Source organism: Propithecus coquereli, unplaced genomic scaffold, assembly GCF_000956105.1.
Source record: "Propithecus coquereli isolate 6110/MARCELLA unplaced genomic scaffold, Pcoq_1.0 Scaffold94, whole genome shotgun sequence".
In the NCBI taxonomy this organism is placed as follows: Eukaryota; Metazoa; Chordata; class Mammalia; order Primates; family Indriidae; genus Propithecus; species Propithecus coquereli.
In genome coordinates, this window is record NW_012155729.1 from 3,731,780 (window position 1) to 3,751,534 (window position 19,755).

Below are 19,755 nucleotides of genomic sequence, written 5' to 3' on the forward strand. Positions count from 1 at the left end.
GTGTGTGTGTGTGTGTGTGTGTGTGTGTTTCTTAATCATTTGAAAGGTTTGCATTTTTGTTCTGGGTTACCATCATAATTATATCATCCCTTGCCGTCCTTAATCCTCTATTTCTTTAGACTGTCTAGTGCCTCCCTGCTATAGTTCTTTTCTCACCCTCCCTCCCTGGTCCTAATCACCAGATTTTAGTTGATTAGCTTTCTTGGTATGTTCCTTTGGACTAAGATGTCTACTTAAATCTCTACTATTTGAATAATTAGCTTGAAATATTTTTGACACCAAATTATGAATATGAAAATGATATTTACATGAAGCCTCCTGTTCTCTTCCCCTCCCAACTTTTGTCAGTTACATCATTTTTAAATTGCAAGGTTTTATAATATTCTTTTCTATAACCCGAATCTCAGCATGTTTCCATAGTCTTACACTTAGTTCAGTGCTCATTGTCATTCTTTTGCAGCATGTTGCCCATAGAGATTTATTTTCAGTTTTTTGCTGATAAAGGACTGGTTTTGAATGAATGAGAACCAGGGGCTGGGGGAAGGGTTCCCTCCCTCTTTCCCTCCTTGGAAAATGCAGCCTCAGGCCATTTCTCCTTCTCACCACTTGGGGTCGCTGCCACCCGCCCCAAACCTACGGAATTTCGAAAAGGTGAGCCAGGGCGACACCTCTTGGTGGAGGAAGAGGACGACGCCAGAGGGGAGCGAGCAGTGTGGTCCTCCCGCCGGCAGGAGGCAGTGCGGCGAGGCGCGCGCGGCGCAGGCACAGACACAGAGGCAGAAGCCGGCGCAGGCGCAGGGGCAGGCGCAGGCGCAGACGCGCGCTCCCGGCAGCCCGCGCTCTTGACCTCGCGCCGCCGAGCGCCCTGCGGACTCCGCGGAGAGTGGGCGCCGCCGTGGGCTCCGGCCGCCGGCGGGTGTCCGCGGAGTGCCGCCCGGCTCCGCGCTGCCGCCGCCGCCGCCGCCGCGGCCCATGGGCAGAGTCGGCCGGGCGGGCTGGGTAAGTCGCGCCGCGGCGGCCCCGGGCGGGGGCCTTCCCGGGCGGCGCTGGACGCGAGGCCGCGGCTTCAGGCCGCGCCGCGAGCGAGGGGCGGGGGCCCGGCCGGCGGTCGTCTCTGGCGCGGTCCGGCCCCGAGCTCCCGGCCCGCCGCCGCCTCGCTCTGTGGGACTACGGAGCGTTTCTTTCTCCTCGGGGACCACGTCCTGGCGAAGCTGCCCGGTGGCCAGACCCAGCATCCCCGAGGGTGTTCCCCGTGGCCCCGCACAGCCGCCCCTCTCCTTCCTGGGCCTCCGGACTGGGGTTCCGGAAGTTGGCATCTCTCAGACGGGCGCCCACCTGGACGGGGGAGGCGGTCGGGAGTCTGGCATCGCCTCGGCCCCTGTTTCAAAGCGGCGTCTTAGCGCTCATGTCCGTTCCCCCGAGCAGTTTTGAACTTCATCTCTTGCCCGGACGGTGTGTTACGAACAGAGGATGCAAGTTGAGTGAGGTTCTGTCCCTACTCTCGAGGAGTTTGATGAAAATCCCGGCCTGGGTTGATCAGAGGGACTAGAGTGGGGCCGAGAAAGGCCTCAAAGCGGAGGCGGTGCTTACACTGAGTCTTGGAGGTACTTGGTTAGATGTGCGAGATCGGGAAAGGTTCCCTGCAGAGAAAGTAAGTGCAAAAGTAGCAGAAGTGAAGCCTGGTCGTGCATTCTGGAAACTGCACGTAAAGCAGAGAGGAAGGATTAAAGAGGGAGTAGGTCCTGCGTTTGGAAAGCGAGTCAGGCCGGATCGCGGAGGTCCTTTGAGAAGTCTGTAAAGGAACGCCCTTGAAAGCACCTGTTGCCAGAGCCAGGCGCATGGGTGGAATATTAGGATATTCTGCAAGGGGGCGAGATTCTGCCTGTGCCCGGATGGGTGGATGAGGACTGTCTCCTTGCAACAGGTGGAGTTCCTAACGGATGATGCAACTCTGTTTCCACATTCTTGGTGGATAGAGACCAAAGACATTTTGAGCATAACAACAACTTCCAGGGAGTATGGGTAACAAATTAGTAAAACCGGGAGCTTTTTATTTTTAGAGTTTATTAAGCAAGGTGCCACATGCTGTGCAGTTTAGAACAGAGAGAGTAGGTGGTGAGATTGTAGAATTCTCTGGAACCAAAAATAGCCTTTGTGGAGAATTTTGAGAGAATTGTTGTACACTCCCAGACATAATTTTGTTTAAAGTGAGTTTCTTTTTACTTGATTTGTTTTAAATTACTTTTCTATTCTCCTCTGCACGTGGATTTTTCAAACACCTCCCCCCCTCGCAAGAGAACAGATGATCCCAGGCTGGTAATCCCTCCGGCCTCATAATAGTAAATAGCGAAGGATGTTCTGTTACCCAAATTACTGGTGAGTCTAGTGGACTTTGTTTGCAGAACACTCTTGCCTATGGTGTTTTGGTAATAGCAGAGTATGAGAATGAATGGAGATACTAAATTGTGACAAGGGTGTCAGAGGTGGAGGTATAGGAAAAATTTTTTAGAAAGTCATTGTAGATTATATACATGAGGTAGATACCTTTTTATAGCCATGTTTTTTGTAGACATCAAAGTGCGCCACCACTCCTATTTCTTGTTCCTTTCTGTGTCTACTTGCCATATTCTTTAGGCTTCCACAGAGGCAGGCCTTGTTTTGTGATGCATAAATATCTGCTTAGTGATTACAAAGGTTTTTTCCTACCAGCTCTGCTTCTTTAGGTGCTTAGAACTCAGGCCTTGAATCATTATTGGTTGTATGGTGGTAGCAGTTTTTCTCCCATTAATTATGGTACACGATTTAAATTTTACTATACTTAAATTCCACTTACTGTAAGTTATGTCCTTAAAAAGCAGATCTCACTGTTTCATAATGTGATTTAAATAGGTGCACTAACATTTCCGTCCGTTCACTAATACATTTCAAAAATATTAATAGAGCACTTGATGCTAAGCTAAAGATAGAAAGATGAAGCCAAAAACAGCCCCTACTTGTGGGGGGCTTATGGTATAGTAAGAGACAAATGTGAACCCCACTAGGCAGCATAACATGTAAAGGGTGCTATGATCTGAGTACGTGAGGGAAAACAAATTGGAAATTATTGGTTTTATGTGGGGGTAGTAGCCACTAAACGCTTCTAAGATGCTCTTAAAAGAGAAGTAGGTGGAATGCTTCCAAGAGACTTGTTTTTTGTTCTTTTTCCTGCCAGTCGCACGTTTAAAAAAATACTTTCTGGCTTAGGTGCAATCTTGAAAAGCCACCATTCTTTCTTCTGGCAGAACCATGTTTCTTCTTAAGAATAAAGCATATATGAAAGATGGGTTGATCAAAAAGTGGTGTTGCCACAAAAAAGAAGTAAATAGCGAATATTTTAAAGATGTTATAAAAACCAGTGGTTTGTTTGTATTTACATTTGTTCCCATCTTCTTGTAGTATATTCAAATGTTAGAAAGTGCTGCTTTTTATTACCTGGCACCAGACTCATGACATAACTGTTATATCATCTAAGTGATATCTCAACATTAATTAGGTTAAGTTTGTGTTAATTTACTTGTTAACATTTCAGTGGTTGCAGTGGGGAGAATTAGTGAATAAGCTATTTTATATTCATAAATGCTTAAAACAGCTAAAATAAAAAATAACCACTTTTTAAGGAGTAAATGCACTGCAGCTAGGTAAATAAAACTGTATAAAAGGATCTAAGCAAAGAAACAATGAGAATAGGATTCAGGAAAAATTATATGAATGGGTTGGGGGAGCCATATGGTTCAGTGTGGTTTCTCGTCTAGATCTTTTTTTTGGATGGTGAATTCACAGGTGCTTATAACATTATAATAAATAAGAGCAGGCCACACGTGCGTGGCTGGATGAGGATAGCGTGTCTTACTATGATTAATCCATTTCTCTGAACTTAAAGTTCAGTGAAACTCAAAAAAAACGAATAAAGCTCTTCTACATTTACTGTGATGCAGAGATTTGATTTTATAAGCTCTGCGTTACAGAAAACTAGTAGATGTTGGTAAATGACATCAGTTTCTAATATTTAAAGTGTTTTTGAAGGTTTAAAAGGAGAAATTAGGAACTTTAACGAACATAAGATTCTGCTGCATGATGATTTCTGAAGCTTGCAGAACGAGGCAAATCAAATGGAATTGTCAACAAACCGTCTTAAATGGAAGTGGAATCATAGGAGATGTGTGGTCTCATAAAACTGGATTAATTCAATGTCGAAGTTTTTGTTAAATAGATGGACAAGCTATGTTGGCAGCTGAGATCTACACTGCTTGATAATTAACCTCAAGATACAGAGCAATATTTCTATCAGAGTTGACTTTTCTGGGTAGGAAGATATACTCGTGTCAGATAGTGTTAGTTACCTCATCCCCGCACCCCAGTGCTACCTCTCTGCCTATTCTTTTTTAAGTTTTTTAAAAATTGTGAAATATGCATAAAACTTGCCAATTTAACGCATTTGTAAGTGGACAGTTCTGTGGCATTAAGTACACTCGCCTTGTGCACCCATCACCCATCTCTAGAACCTTTAGCCTGTTGTTTACCTCCCTGGTGGAACCTGTGGACCTTGCTTAGTTTCACTGTTGATTCGTGTGGCTACATAGACTTCTTTCACTATTAATATTTTAATAAGTGCTTATTAAATGCTTAATCTATGCCAGAAATTAGAGATGCAAAAATGAATAAGTTAATCTTTCCCCTCTTAGTTTAGTGGGCCTTTGGTTAACCTGTTTCCATTGGCATTAGCGTATTTGTAAACATGTTTGATGAAGTTCTCAAATTTCTTATGAAGTGATACAGGTTGACTATTTCTTATCTGAAATGTTTGGGACCAGAAGTGTTTTGGATTTGGGTTGTCTGGGGTTTTTTTTAGCTTTTTGGAATATTTGCATACACATATCTTGGGGATGAGACCCAAGTCTAAACATGAAATTCATTTACGTTTCATATACACCTTATACACATGGCCTGAAGATAATTTTATACAATATTTTTCATAATTTTGTGCGTGAAAAAAGTTTTGACTGCAACCTTTCACACGAGGTCAGGTGTGAATTTTCTGTTTGTGGTGTCATGTTGAGATGCTCAAAAAGTTTTGGATTCTGGGGGATTTTGGATTTTCAGATCAGGGATATTCAACCTGTACTGAGAAAAGTAAATTATCTGAAGTGGAGTTCAGTTTGGTTTGCAAACAAATTTGATTTGTCTCTATGTTCGTGAGTTCCCAGAAAGTGTCCTTGTTTATATTTGTTCCTCAGAATGTATTGGTCTTCCCCTGCCCTTGTAAGAATGAAGAAAGAACAGAAGAACCTGTTGTTTACTGGGGTTTGGTTTGGTGACCAACTGAAGGAGGAGGCTCAAAAGATGAAGTTAGGTGAAAGCTGCATGGTCATTTCCGAAGTAGCTTTTTGGGAACCACGGTCCTAAGCTGGACCCTCAGCATTGTTGTTGCTGTTGCTCTGCTTGGGTTTTTCCAGATTAAAGCTTAAGGATACATATCTAGATGTGAACAATGAGCTTTAGATTCCAGGTGAGCTAGGAGAGAAGTGCACCAAAGCCTCAGAAGCCATTTGGTGCAGTGGTCTTCCTTCTGGTCAAAGTAATTGTTAGCCAGAAATTTTTTAAAAGATGGATTGGGAGGGCTTTGTAAGTAGAGCATAAACTGCATGTTTGGCCTCGTTTCCTGGTTGGCCTCGTATCCTGTTTGGCCATGGATCAGACAGTGATTTTAGCCTGGGGATAGAGCAGGACAAACTGGATTGAGGTTTTCTTGGAGTTTACAGTAGAGTGGATTAAACTAGGTTCTGAAGTAGACCCCTAGAACTTTGAAGGCGTAGTTGTATTTCAGCCACGTAAAAAATGGAGTTCATTGCTTTTTCTTGGTTTGGCCTCAGTGCCTTAATCTGATGTCACAAGGCATCACCAGATTCCGGTACCACTTAAACTGTGGCATTGAGGGCAATGGGCCTGCCCCGTCGGACACGCTGCTGTCACCTGAGCTGGTGAGTTGTTAGAGAAGCCTCGGTGGGGAGGAGAATCATAGACATCCCTGTGTTCGTGTTTATGGAGTCGCTGGAGCAGCCACCAGTACCCAGACCTGTGCTTTTATAAGCCCTGCTTGTCCCTTGCCTTGGGGGACCTTGCACTAAAAATCAAAATGGAGAGGTTTTAAGTAATCTGAGGGTTCATGTCTGCAGGCACGGAAGAAACTGAAAAGTGGCAACGGCTTTGTGGGGCGCCGACTTCAGGCAGGGAGTTAATCGTACTTAAGACCAGAGCAGCTGGTCCTGGGGAATAAAAGTTGGTGTCTACTCCCTGACCTCCATCCCTCATAGTGTGGAACCAAGGCCAGCTGAGGTGTTGGGCTGGCAGGTAATGGGGGGGCTAGAAGTTAGAATACTGCAAAGAGAAATGTTGAGTCAGAGATGAGGGAAGGGGGAGTGTTAAATATTTTCTTTCCCTTCTCTTTCCCCTTCTCTTCTTCCAAGTCACAGAGAAGCAAAGCAGGCTATGTGTAACTCAGTTCCTATGGGAAAATGCTTCATGGGCCCCTGGGAACTGACAGACTTTTTAGAATGTATCCATAAATTGGGAACTATGTTGCTAAACATTTATCTGCAATTTGTGGATTTCAGTTTAAATTTTTTTTTCTCTTTCTGTCTGTGAGAGATTGATTTCTTTTTTTTTTTTGAGACAGAGTCTCGCTTTGTTGCCCTGGCTACAGTGAGTGCCGTGGTGTCAGCCTAGCTCACAGCAACCTCAAACTCCTGGGCTCAAGCAGTCCTCCTGCCTCAGCCTCCCGAGTAGCTGGGACTACAGGCATGCGCCACCATGTCCGGCTAATTTTTTCTCTCTCTATATATTTTTATTTTTTTTTTTTTTTTTTTTTTTTGGTAGAGATGGGGGTCTTGCTCTTGCTCAGGCTGGTCTCGCACTCCTGATCTTGAGCGATCCACCCGCCTTGGGCTCCTAGAGTGCTAGGATTACAGGCGTGAGCCACCGCACCTGGCCGAGAGATTGATTTCTTATTTTAAGAAGTGGGCCTTGTTAGTGGGTTTCGGAATGTTGAGGGTTTTTTTGAAGGTGGCAGTTGGAATTTACTAGTGAGGGCCCTGGAGTTAGCCTACCACCTGGGTAGGAAGGGGTCTCCCACTGTGACCTTGGGCCTGTTAACCCCTTTAGCCCCAGTGTCCTCATCTGTGAAGTGCTGGGCTTTAATGGTATGTACTGCAGTTACTGTATTTAACATCAAGCCTGGGCGACAAGGCTTAGCAGGCTTACTTCTTGCTATTGTTATCATTTATTCCTCTGTTCTGCGACGATACTGTGTTGCTCACACGTAGGTTGTTGATTGCTTCTTTGTAATCACTGTCATTAAAGATTATAAATTTCTACTTGATGGGATATGAGAAAGTCAAAGTATTTAAGGTATAAGCTGTCTACTCCCTGCTTAACAAACAATCATAATTTACAAAATTACAGCATCTGTGAGATCATTTCTGTCATTTTTTTTCTTTCTAGGAGTATGTTTAAATTTTTTCTTTATAGAAGAGTAGCTAATTGTGTTAAATCAACCTGGTAGTTTGTGTTTTTGTGAGTCTTCTACATTTTGCCATTGAGATGAATAGAATTTTAAAAAAATTGGATATATGTAGTTAATAATGCCCTGAATGTAGACCTTTCATCTTACTTCATTATATGCTGTAGAACCAAAGGCTTTCACTCGCGAATCATTTGACCACATGACCTTACAGGTGGAAAAATTAACTCTAGAGGTTTATTTTAAAATAATACATGGGTATAGCTTCATGCACTAGATCCCTGCATTGGTGACAACAGAGGTCTCGGCCTCTGTTGCTGAAGGGTCCTAAAATTTCACTTTAACGTGAAAAACTTCGCAATCGTTACTGTATTTTGCATTCTTTAATCTCCGCCTCCCTTTCCTTTCAGCATTAAACTGAAAAAAAGATGTCCCTGTACGATGACCTGGGAGTGGAGACCAGTGACTCGAAAACAGAAGGCTGGTCCAAAAACTTCAAACTCCTGCAGTCTCAGCTCCAGGTGAAGAAGGCAGCTCTCACGCAAGCCAAGGTAAAGTCAACCCCGGGGGACGGCAGGGCTCTGCAGAGTGGGCTCCTTGTTAGGCTGCAGGTTGCTCCTTTGCCTTTTTATTGGGTGGAGAATGTTACACATCTATGGGGGAGAGGAGTGAAGAGTGTAAAGTCACTTTGCTGCTGCTAGGAATGGGGGTATTTCACGGGATAGTGATGAGGAAACAGTGCTCTTGACAGCGTGTTTAGAGCACGCATTCTTAACAGAGGCTACAGCCCCCAGTGGGGTGAATATTGGTCCTTCAGGAGTGAAAACCTCTTGCTCATTTTATGTATCAAACACGGATATTAGTAGAAATACCTGAACAGGTACACAATGTGTCTGTGGTGTGAAAACTTCATGGGTGGGAAAATGTATTAAAAGGCTCTTTGATGCAGGGAGGCAGTAGTGAAAAAAGGCTGAGAAAAACTGCTTTGGAGATACATAGTAAAACATTTACTGATAAAATGATTTAATTTCTGGAATTTACTTCAAAATAATCCAGTCCCTGGCAGGAGAGGGTAGGGGTTGAACAAAGTTGACCTTGAGTTGATAATTGTTGAAACTGGGTAGTAGAGACTTAATAATTCATTAGTCTGTTCTCTTTAATTTTATGTTTGAAATTTTCCATAATAAACAGTTTTTTAAAAGTTTTAATTGTTTTTCTTTTTCCTTTACCCCATCATCAATAGATACTTACATGGAGGCACTTACATTCGATCGTCCAGTATAGTAAAGGGGTTTTAGGATTAGGTTACCCACAGATAAAGCAACACTGTCTTAAAATTTGCGTTCATTTTGTCAGTTTTGATTAGGTTTTCTTATCTTTTTCAAATTCATCATTACCAGATTTAAATTTTTTTGATGCTAGCATTTCTTTTTAAATAGACAGAATTTTGTCTTTTTAAAATAAGCTTTGATCCCAAATAAAAGGAAGGTTATCAAAACAAATCTGTTTTTAATTTTTTTAAAATTAATTTTTAAAATATATGTAGATTTTATGTAACTTTAGCTTTCCATGTAAAGTATATAATTAAGGCATTATGTTCCAATGCCAATACCATTTCTTATATTTGATTCTTCCTGAACCCTTTTCTCTTTTCTGAAATGACTAGCTTTACCAAGCAATTCTAATATTTAAGTTATTATAAACTCAATTAGACTTTGAGTAGACATCATTAATGGATAATCTGAATTCAATGGAAGATAGCAAAATAGAAAAGCAGAAGTCAACAAAAGATATGTAGAGAGATATACAGTATTAAAAACTGCTTGGGATAATTTATTACTAACTTAAAAACTGTCAGCTTTATGGATTATTTACAGCCAATTTTTAAAATCCTAATTTGTTTCTTCTGGTCAGTGTACTCCTCTGTCACTTTCTGTGTCTAGCCAGTGCATGTTTATAAACTACAGGTTTAAAACTAACTTATGTAAAATACAGTTGAGAAAATTCTTCAAAAAATAAATGCATTAAAAAGTTATATAATTAATTTATGGATTACATTGGTTTTCTGTACCATTGTTTTACTCACATGAAAAGTAGAATTAGTTGCTAATGAGCAGGAAATTATGTTTTTATGTGAAATCTAGGCTCTTAGATACGCACTTTAGTACTTCCTTCTGTATGTCTAACTTAACTGCTATATACAGTTAGTATTGTTTTTTTTCTTAAAACGAAGATACATTACATTGATTCTCATAGGCTGCTTAATTACTTGGAGTACTAGATTGGCCTAACCAAACCTGTAAAGATATTTGGTAGAGAAAATTTTACCTGTAGCTGAAAGATGGCGCTGTGGTTCCATTTGTGTGTCTATTTTAAGCTTATACAGTCATTCCTTGGTGTATGCACAGGATTGGTTCCAGGACCCCCATAGAAAGTTTGTTGCAGAGACAGAAAAAAATCTTTGTTGCAAAGAATTTTAATTTGAAACTTCAATCCATTTTTCTTGGTTTTGATGATTTTAGAGCCAAAGGACAAAGCAAAGTACAGTTCTTGCCCCAGTCATTGACCTAAAGCGAGGCGGCTCCTCAGACGACCGGCAGATTGTGGACACACCACCGCATGTCGCCGCTGGGCTGAAGGTGAGCCCAGCCCTACCTTTGACACCGCTGTCTGTCTGTACACGTCACTCTTAACAGATGATCTCAATGGACCTTTGAAATCTAGGTTTCCAACTTAATTTTTGCTTTTGTTTTACCAATTTTAAAATGTTTATTTAAAATAAAAGTTTGTTATGTTAATAGAAAAATCAGAAACTAGAGATACGCAAAAGGAAAAACAAATGACCTTCAGTCCTCCCTCCAGAAATTAAAACTTTATGCTGTGTAATACCTTCCCACTCTGCCCCCTCTAGCTTCTGTTCTCCAACTTGTTTCTCTCACTTAATATGTTGGGACTGTCTGGGTCAGAAAATCCAGGACTGTACAGTCATTTTAATGGCTTCACTGTATTTCCTTTATGGATGTACTATAATTTATTTAATTCCTTTAATGCTGAATATATGAGTTTCTAATTTCTGCTATCACATACAATGTTAATACTTATTATTCTGGATTAAAATAGAGAAAGGAATTTAAAAAAAAACCCAGCAAAACCCTTCTACCACCCTAACCTTAATTATCCCAGTGATTTTACATGTGCTTAAAAACCAGATAGGGTCAGTTCCCTGTAATAGAAACTAGATTAATGAGGATGAAGATCTGGAGAAGGATGATTCAAAATCATAGTTAATCATAGACAAAATGAAGTACAGATGAGTCATTAATATATGAACTGTAGTTAAAATGACACCCACTATTTCAGTGTACAGTTATCTTTCCACAGATGGCATTCAGGTAATACGACTATGGTAGTTTAAACAACACCGTGCATTGTACACAACTGCTTGATGAAAAATGACCAAAAGAGTAATAATAGACGATGCTGTTGTTCTTGACCGTTTCTTAGTAAGGTACTCCTGCCAGCTCCCCCAGCTATTAGAAAGGACCCAGTCAGGCTGAGACACAGTCACAGCTCCATGACCCTCTCCCCCACCGTATTTCGTGTCCCTGGCTGCTCCCCGTCTGTCTGAGGCAGGCTGCGGCTTAGCTGTAGGTAGCTGTTCTGGCCAGAGGAGCTGGTGCTGCTCCTGGGGACTAATAGTCCTTCAAGAGGGAAGACACCACACCGTGGAGGTATTTTTTGCTGATTCTTATTCATTTAACATTTTTCCCCCATAAATGTACTACCTATTTTTTTTCTTACTACATCTAACCAAAAACTAGTTCATCATTTCTTCTGTAATTGTGTATTGATCTTAGTACCAATGATACTGTTCTCCCCCCCCATTTAATCAATAAGCGTTTTTCCTCCTTGCTACATAGTTTTCATGACCACTTTCTTTTTTTTTTTTGAGACAGAGTCTCACTGTGTTTCCCGGGCTAGAGTGCTGTGGCGTCAGCCTAGCTCACAGCAACCTCAAACTCCTGAGCTTGAGCAATCCTACTGCCTCAGCCTCCCAAGTAGCTGGGACTACAGGCAGGCGCCACCATGCCCGGCTAATTTTTTCTATATATTTTTAGCTGTCCAGTTAATTTCTTTCTATTTTTGGTAGAGATGGGGTCTCTCTCTTGCTCAGGCTGGTCTTGAACTCCTGAGCTCAAACGATCCACCTGCCTCAGCCTCCCAGAGTGCTAGGATTACAGGTGTGAGCCACCGCGCCCAGCCCATGACCACTTTCTAATTGTAAAATATTCACATCAAGCAAATGGGTCATGATTTACACAAGTATTCCCTAACTACAGACCCGTCTAGATACGCTTTTATGTTGTCGTCATTAATGGACACTCCAGTGAACATCGTTATAGAAGGCTTTCTGTGCACTTAGAGTTCCTTTGTTAGGATGGATTTTCCGAGGTGGCATTAGGAGATGGGTCCTTGTGTGGCCCGTCTGTTTCAGCTCCAGCTTGTTTCCAGCGGCACACAGCATCACCAAAATGGCACCTGTGTTCACCCCACTCCCCTCTCCCAGCAATGGGGGTATTAACGTTTTAATTTTTTAAAATTGAACAAACTGCTTTATTTTTTGTAGCATTTAGAAAAGGAATGATTCATTGTTAAGCTTAGCAGGTTTACAAAGTAAAAGTTGTTTCCTTTCAAAGTTTGAAATGACCGAGAATTAGCCTTCATACTAACAGTTTGTTCTGTTAGACACACTGTGGTAATAGCATCATATAAATTCTGTGGCCGATTGTTAGTTTCTCTCGGAATAATAACTGAAAGGAAATCTTGTTCATGTGCTTTTGTGTTTTAAAATGTCTTTTATGTAAATACAAGTTCATAACTACCCTTTGGGGGCCCTACATTAAATGAATTTTCCAGTGGTACAGCCCGGGAAGTGATTATAGTTATTTTTCTAGTTGCTTGTATTCATTGGATCATAGGGTTTTCTGATTTTTAGTCATAAGGAAATGATGACGTATTTGTTTCACAATGCAAAGTGTCAAACCTAACAGGAATATAGGAATTGTTAGATTTTAATCTGTTGATATGGAACATAAAGCTGTCTTGATCATACCAGTTTTGTGTTCAAATACAAAATATATTCACAAACACATTCTCGCTTTTGCTACTGTTGGGCAGTGTACCTCATGAAGGAGGTACAGACTGGGCACTCAAGGACTGTAATCCTAACCTGTGCTTGTTCAAGGTATCTGTGAAGGCATCTTACTGTTAATGGATAACAAGGGAGAGTTTGGTAAGAAAGCTAACAGGACAAAGTGTGGAGGGTTAGGAAAGCTGGCTCAGGGCTAACAGTACCACGTGTAGATCGAGGCTGCCAACCTAGGGAAAACTCCCTTTCTAGTCATGTGTTTCCTAGTAGGCCGTACTCTGTGTCTGTTGTTTTTCTAATTTCTTTGTTCCATTACCTCTTTTCTCTCGAAGAGTAGTCCAAGTTTCTGCATCTATAGAAGAGAAAACACAAATGTCACCACCTGAGCCTGATCTTAGTGAACCTTACAAAGATTATGATGCGGGAAGGGAATTACATCCACCTGTGTCAAACTCTGTCCCGGCAGTGTGGCCCACCTAGGAGGGGATGTATGTTCCAGAGGATTTTAAAAGAACAAGAAGATGCTTTCTAAAATCATAATATATTGCTCTCTCCATGTAATCAGAATCTGAAGTTATTCTATTAAATAATGACTACAGGAATGATTTTGTTCATGAATTATTTTGCTTTTTAAATTTTCATAGAGATATGCATAGAGAATACCTAGTCAGTGTTTTACTATAAAGATTTTTTTTTGCTTCAGAATACTAGTGTCTTAATTTCTGTTGGTGATGGCAGTGGGCTGGGTGGGTTAGGTAGACTTCAAGGCCCCTTTTATCTCCCACGTCCTTTGACCTTAATTCTATGAGCAAACTTGTAAGATGTGAAGACGGCTTTCACTCTGGTGTTTTTACCTCCTTCAGGATCCTGTTCCCAGTGGGTTTTCTGCAGGGGAAGTTCTGATTCCTTTAGCTGACGAATATGATCCCATGTTTCCTAACGATTATGAGAAAGTAGTGAAGCGCCAAAGAGAGGAACGACAGAGACAGCGGGAGCTGGAAAGACAAAAGGAAATCGAAGAAAGGGAAAAGTAAGGCTTCCTTTGGATCTGGGGATATTTTGCAGTTGAATGTTTATTGGAATATTAATGAATGAACTGTTGTGCTGTCTGTAATGCTGAAGTTAGTTGTCGGGGCTGATTTGAATGGTCAACAAAGGAATCAAATTGTTTTTAAGATTTGTAGTTGTTACATCCCAGCATGTCAGCAAACTTCATCTATGGACTCGGAAACCACAGTGTATATTTTGGGTGAGTTGTTAGAAAAATAACGTAGAAACCTGGTGTTGAAGACTTGTTTTGTATGCTGTGATTCTACTATGCTATAATTGAGCGCTCCAATTTGAAAATCTGAAATCTAAAATCTGAAGTGCTCCAAAATCCAAAATTTTCTGAATGCTGACATGCTCAAAGGAAATGCTCGTTGGAGCATTTCAGATTTTGCATTTTCAGATTAGAGATGCTGAACTGGTAAGTACAATTCCAGTATTCCAAAATCCAAACAAATCCAAAACACTTCTGGTTCCAAGCATTTTGGATAAGGGATACTCAATCTGTAGAATCACAACTATTAAAAATACTTAAAATGTTGTTCTTAACTTTACTGTTTTCGAGCCAGGTAGAATTTTTTTTAAAGCTTATATATAGCTTTTATTTATGTTTTTGAAAAGTTTAGGTAACAGAATTTATTTTTATTTCTTTGTAAAATATTTAATTTTAAATATTAAATAGTTAACAGATACTAAAATATACTGCTTCCCATTTATTGAATCATTTCATGAGTGGAAGAGTATTCTAGAGAATTGAAATTATTAAACTATTACTGTGTTGATCTGCTTGAAAATCAAAAGAGGTAAATGTCAAGAAAACTTTGTTCTTGTTAGTTACACTCATATACCTATTAAATTTGTTCAGTTTATCTTTTGAATTTTTGTCACTTTCCATACTTTTGCTACTTGAGTCTTTAACCAGTTTTCCTCCCACCAGCTAACAGTTTATTGTGAAAGAGGATTTGGGTATTTTCTGGCCAAGAGGAAGTCGCGGTGCCGCCCAGGTCCACAGGCCTAGGTTGGTTTGTCTGTGGTGAATGTTTGCGTTCTTTGTTTTCACAGGAGGCGTAAGGACAGACACGAAGGCAGTGGGTTTTCAAGGCGACCAGATCCAGATTCTGACGAAGATGAAGATTATGAGCGAGAGAGGAGGAAAAGAAGTAAGGCAGGAACATGAATACGTTTCCAACGTGGTCACCTCCACTACTGGCTTGTCATTTCAGTTTGATAAATATGTCCTTTGATATTGATTTGGGAAATTTTCTCTCTGAATCCCAACAATCCACATTTGCGTGACAGTTTTAATTTATATTGTGTTTTCACGTGTCTTCACTCTCCTTTGAGCTTCACAGCCACTTTCTAGCATTTATTTATTAGATATTTTTCAGAATAGCTTAAAATCTATTCTGGCACTTTTCTTTACCTGCAGCTTTTCTGAGAGCCGTGTGGCCTCTAATAAAAAGACTTTACATTTGACTGACCTTGTAAGTTAGGGAGTAGCAGCAGTATATCCGTTGTTTATCTTGCAGTTAACAGGTTGATGTTCCTATTTTAACCTGATTGGTAGTAGATTTCCAGTATTCACCCTTAATTTTTTATACTAAGTAGAATTATTCTATTTTTAAGACTCAGTAATCACTCTAGGTCTTAGCGACAATGTTAATAAAATGATCAAGGAGATATTTCAAAAGAAATATAAGAAGGTTTTACTCAGGTTCATATTTGTCCTTAAGTATTTCATGTTGCCTGGTCTTATCATAATGCATGGACACTGGCTTTAGAATAATTTCTTTTGTAAAGAAACGTTTTATGCTGATGCAGCATGATTTTGTAATCAATTTTTTAAATTTATGTTTTATTATTTTTTTATTATTATTTCATTGGTGAGTAAGCCATAATACATATGTTAGGGTCCGTACCTAAATGAAAAATTCCTTGCAGCCTCCGCTCGAGTTCTTCCGGTTGTCTGATAGCAAATAGAAATGATCTCTCTGATCGTTTTGGTTTGTGTTTGCCATTCTCGGTGTAGGAAACACTAGCAGGAGTAATGACAACACGTGGCAGGTTCTCAGCAGCCAGAGGGACCCACACTTCCAAATGGGTGTCAGTTCCGTGGCTTGTGCCCTGGCAAAGGCGCCTGCGGTGTGGTGGGGGCTTGGCAGCGCCAGGAGCTGGGCCTGTTCCGTTTCTGTCGATTCACCCCCGATCTCGGATGTGACAGTGCCCGAGGGCTAACGCGCTCTCAGTGAATAGTTTCAAGTAACTGCCAGTTCTGTGGGTTGTGTTTTGCCTTAAAATTTATTTGTTCACTCTATTCTGGGGCTCTTGAATGTGTTTTATGAAAAAAACAATTTTGTCTGTCTGGGTATTGCCAGTTTTCTACATTTTTAAACCCAGCTTCAGGTATGTAATTGTTTATGTGTTAGCAGGAGGGATGAAGTAGCAGGTCTTTCCCTGTTTTAGTTTTTCTTAGCGGGTGGGTGATGTGACACATGGTGTCCCTGGGAGCCTGGCGTTGGAAACCTTTCCCTGCTTCATGTTTTGCAGGTATGGGCGGAGCTGCCATCGCCCCACCTACCTCTCTGGTGGAGAAAGACAAAGAGTGTAAGCAGAGCTGTTCTGCGGCTTTAACCCAGTCGTGGGGAATCCTAGCTGGCGCCCCACGTCTCCTGAGTTTAGAGGAAAGTGGCCTGGAAATCTGTCGTCTGGCTGCGACTCCCAGCACCGCCGTGAGCAGGCTGCTGCCCCTCTGCCCTCCTGCTGGGACCTTCCTGTGCCAGGATCTGAGGCTTGGCTTTGTACACAGTAGACCCATCTCTATTTCATGCAGTTTGTTTTGTTTCTTCAACATTTTGTATTTGTTGGGAGTTAAGTGAAAACAGCAATAGATGATTTGTGGTATTTTTTTACTCAGAGGTTTAGAGGCTGTTATATTCCTGACCTTCCACAAGGTGGCAGTGCCGTCCTCGATTAGGTTTTTCTTCCCTTAGTTTCTGTTTCAGCATGAGTCCATTTTGGTACACCCGCCTGCCCTGCTCCTTCTCCTGGTGATCTCTGCCACCTGGATCCCATGCTCTGGCTGGGCCGTACCTACACTCTCCCAAGCACATTTAATCATTTATGGTACTTTTCAACACCTGTTGCGCTGTTTATGTTATCTTTTTAAAGAAGATAATGTTTAAAATATTGTTAAATACCTATTGTGTGACAAGAACTCGCAAACAGCAGACCCTCATTGAAGCCAGTCTCTGGGAGTGGGGCCCAGGCACCTGGGCAGTTTGAAAGCTGCCCGTTGGTGCTCATGTGTAGGGACGGTTGAAGCTGCTGCTCTAGCGTGTGGCCCCTAACCTCAAAGGCCTTTATGGTTTGTGAGGTTAACGAGATGGTGACGTCAGAGTGTTATGACACGTACCCAAGATGCTGTGGGAATCAAAAGAGAGATTATATCTCTGCGGAACGTACAGAAAATCTTAAGGATTCCAGCAAGAATTATCATTTAAGAGGAAGGGTAAATAATATTTTAATAAGATGTAAAAAGGACATTTGAGGAGATATAAATAGCAAAGTTAGAATCAGGAAAGTAGTGTTCTACCTCTGTGGCTGTAAAATTGTTTTATTTTTTTCTCACTCCTTGCAGTAAGCCAAAAGTGTAGGTTACATTAGTTCAAGATCAGTAATTGATACAAGTGCAGTTTCAAAATGTTTTCTGTAGTTATTTTGGTGAGCCTACTTTATTTTCTCCAACAGTACCTCGAGATTTCCCTTACGAAGAGGACTCAAGACCTCGATCACAGTCTTCCAAAGCTGCTATTCCTCCCCCAGCATACGAGGAACAGGACAGACCGAGATCTCCAACCGGGCCCAGCAACTCCTTCCTTGCTAACATGGGGTAATGATTTAAGTGTTCAAATCTGAGAGCTTGAGAAACAGAGTGCAGTGCTGATAGCCCTTTCTGTAGATGCAGCTTGTTTGAACATGAGGACGTTCAGGTTTATAGGGAGACACTTGGTATGTGCAGTCACACAATGCCCACTGTAAGTCACGTGGAGTGTGTTGCAACATGAAGACATGGTTTGTACAAACAGAAAGTCTTCTAATGTAAGTTTTAACTGATTTTGATGCTGAGTGTTATTTTTCTAGATAGGAACAGAATCTGATAATTATTTACATTTATTTTCATAACATTTGAAAATAAAATAGGTCACATGAATTAGAGTTGACTTAGGCTGTCTACAAAGGATGAGTGATATCTTTTTTTCCTGATAAAATGGATCATTTGCTTTAAGGTCCTGGCTCTATACCTTTGGTCTAAACACTCTTGGTCATGTAACTATAATTAGAGATTTGTTTGCCAGCATGTGAAAGTCAAGTTTAAGGTTGACGTTCAGGTGGGGCTTGTGGATTTTTAAAAACCCTGCTGGATTCGGCATGCGTTTTCGTTAGGAGAATGTTTGCTTGGATACCGTGAAGGGGCTGTCGAATGAAGCAGCGTCTCCCTGAGGCCTTTGTTCTGCAGTGTTAAGAGGACGCTTCCTGTAATGGCAGTGCTGCCAGAGACAGTCCGGTGCGGTGCTCACGCCGCGCTGCCTGGCCCGTTTGCATCTGCTTTGGTTCTCGCAGCCCTCGGGGTGGTGACTGGTCACAGTGGGAGCAGGTGGCTGGGCTTGAGCACAGCAGGAGGATTCTGAGTTTCTGACTCCGCTGGTGTTCCTACGCTGTGGCTCCCAGACCTGGGTGGTTCTATGTGGTAACTACTTCCTTCCTTACGGGTGGCTAGTAAATTAATTTAGAATAAATAAGACTTACAGTTTACTTCCTCAGTCACACTAGTCTCCTTCAAGGGCTCAGTACCCACACGTAAGCGGTGACTGCATCAGACGGTGCAGATATAGGGCATTTTCATTATTGCAGAGCGTTTCATTGGATGTTGCTGCCTTAGAATGTGTGCTGGAGGGTTGGACGGACAGGAAGCTGGCTTTGTTTTGTTTTTTTGGCTGCTTAGGATAAAAATTGACTTCTTGGCTGAATTTCGTTTTAAATAGGAATTAAATCTGTAACTCAAGTTTGAGAAAGATGCAAGGTAGTATAGTTCATCAGTTTTCAGTCTTTTTAGCCCTAGAGTAACTTGCTCAAAAGAAAATGTTAAGGGAATTCATTACGTGAAATATGGTAGGCGCAGTTCTGGTTGAAGCCCTGAGTAGCAGTGGCCGCTGGGGCGCCTCAGAGCAGCGGGGAGGCCCAGGCTGGTGCAGAAAGAGCAGTGGGCAGAGGGCGGTGGGCTCAGCTTCAGTTCTGCCATCAGCACCTATGGGGATAATTTCTAAATGTGAGTCCTGCTTTGCTTCTAGTCAATCTGAAGCCTGTCAGCTAACCTGGGCCTCGGTTTCATTATGTCCCATCTGTTAAATACATGGTCTCTGAGGTCCTTTCCTATGGTCTATCACTGGAAACTCTACTCTGTGATTTAGGAAAATATAATAGCATCATCTTCATTATGTGAAACTTCATGCTTGTTTTGACAGGCCGCTTTGTAGCAGACTGTGGTCAAGCTACGTAGCTGTACGGGTCCGCAGCACACAGGAAGTACAGGGTTTTCTCACGTGGTGCGGGGAAACTAGCATGTCCCCTCAAAGGTAGTAGCTTGTGGGTTTCATTCGTTAGCTTTCTATACTTCTTGCACCTAATGGCCCACTGTTAGTTATGTGTGACTTCCGGAGCCCTTGTGGGAGAGCGTTGTGATGTAAACTCCAACCTGTCTCTCATGATGCTGTCAAGGCTCAGAGTCCTTTCCTCCCACCAGGGGCACAGTGGCACATAAGATCATGCAGAAGTATGGCTTCCGGGAGGGCCAGGGCCTGGGGAAGCACGAGCAGGGCCTGAGCACTGCCCTGTCGGTGGAGAAGACCAGCAAGCGTGGCGGCAAGATCATCGTGGGTGATGCGACGGAGAAAGGTGACTCGCCAGGGAAGTGCGGTGCGGCGTGGGGACGGCGGGGGGAGGGGGG

The 19,755-nt window shown here is 42.0% G+C and overlaps 1 protein-coding gene across 2 annotated transcripts in view; it reads left to right on the forward strand.

The window, feature by feature from the left end:
* The first annotated feature begins 786 nt into the window (after window positions 1-786).
* RBM17 (RNA binding motif protein 17) overlaps window positions 787-19,755 on the forward strand; it is a 23,516-nt gene continuing 4,547 nt past the window's right edge. The window contains exons 1-8 of one of the 2 annotated variants that reach the window (XM_012664940.1): window positions 787-999; window positions 7,966-8,106; window positions 10,078-10,194; window positions 13,568-13,734; window positions 14,814-14,911; window positions 16,299-16,355; window positions 17,499-17,640; window positions 19,552-19,715. In XM_012664940.1, the coding sequence (XP_012520394.1) occupies window positions 7,984-8,106; window positions 10,078-10,194; window positions 13,568-13,734; window positions 14,814-14,911; window positions 16,299-16,355; window positions 17,499-17,640; window positions 19,552-19,715 (868 nt within the window). In that variant the 5' untranslated portion in view covers window positions 787-999; window positions 7,966-7,983. The remainder of the gene's footprint in view (window positions 1,000-7,965; window positions 8,107-10,077; window positions 10,195-13,567; window positions 13,735-14,813; window positions 14,912-16,298; window positions 16,356-17,498; window positions 17,641-19,551; window positions 19,716-19,755) is intronic. The other variant, XM_012664941.1, reaches the window with a different exon arrangement.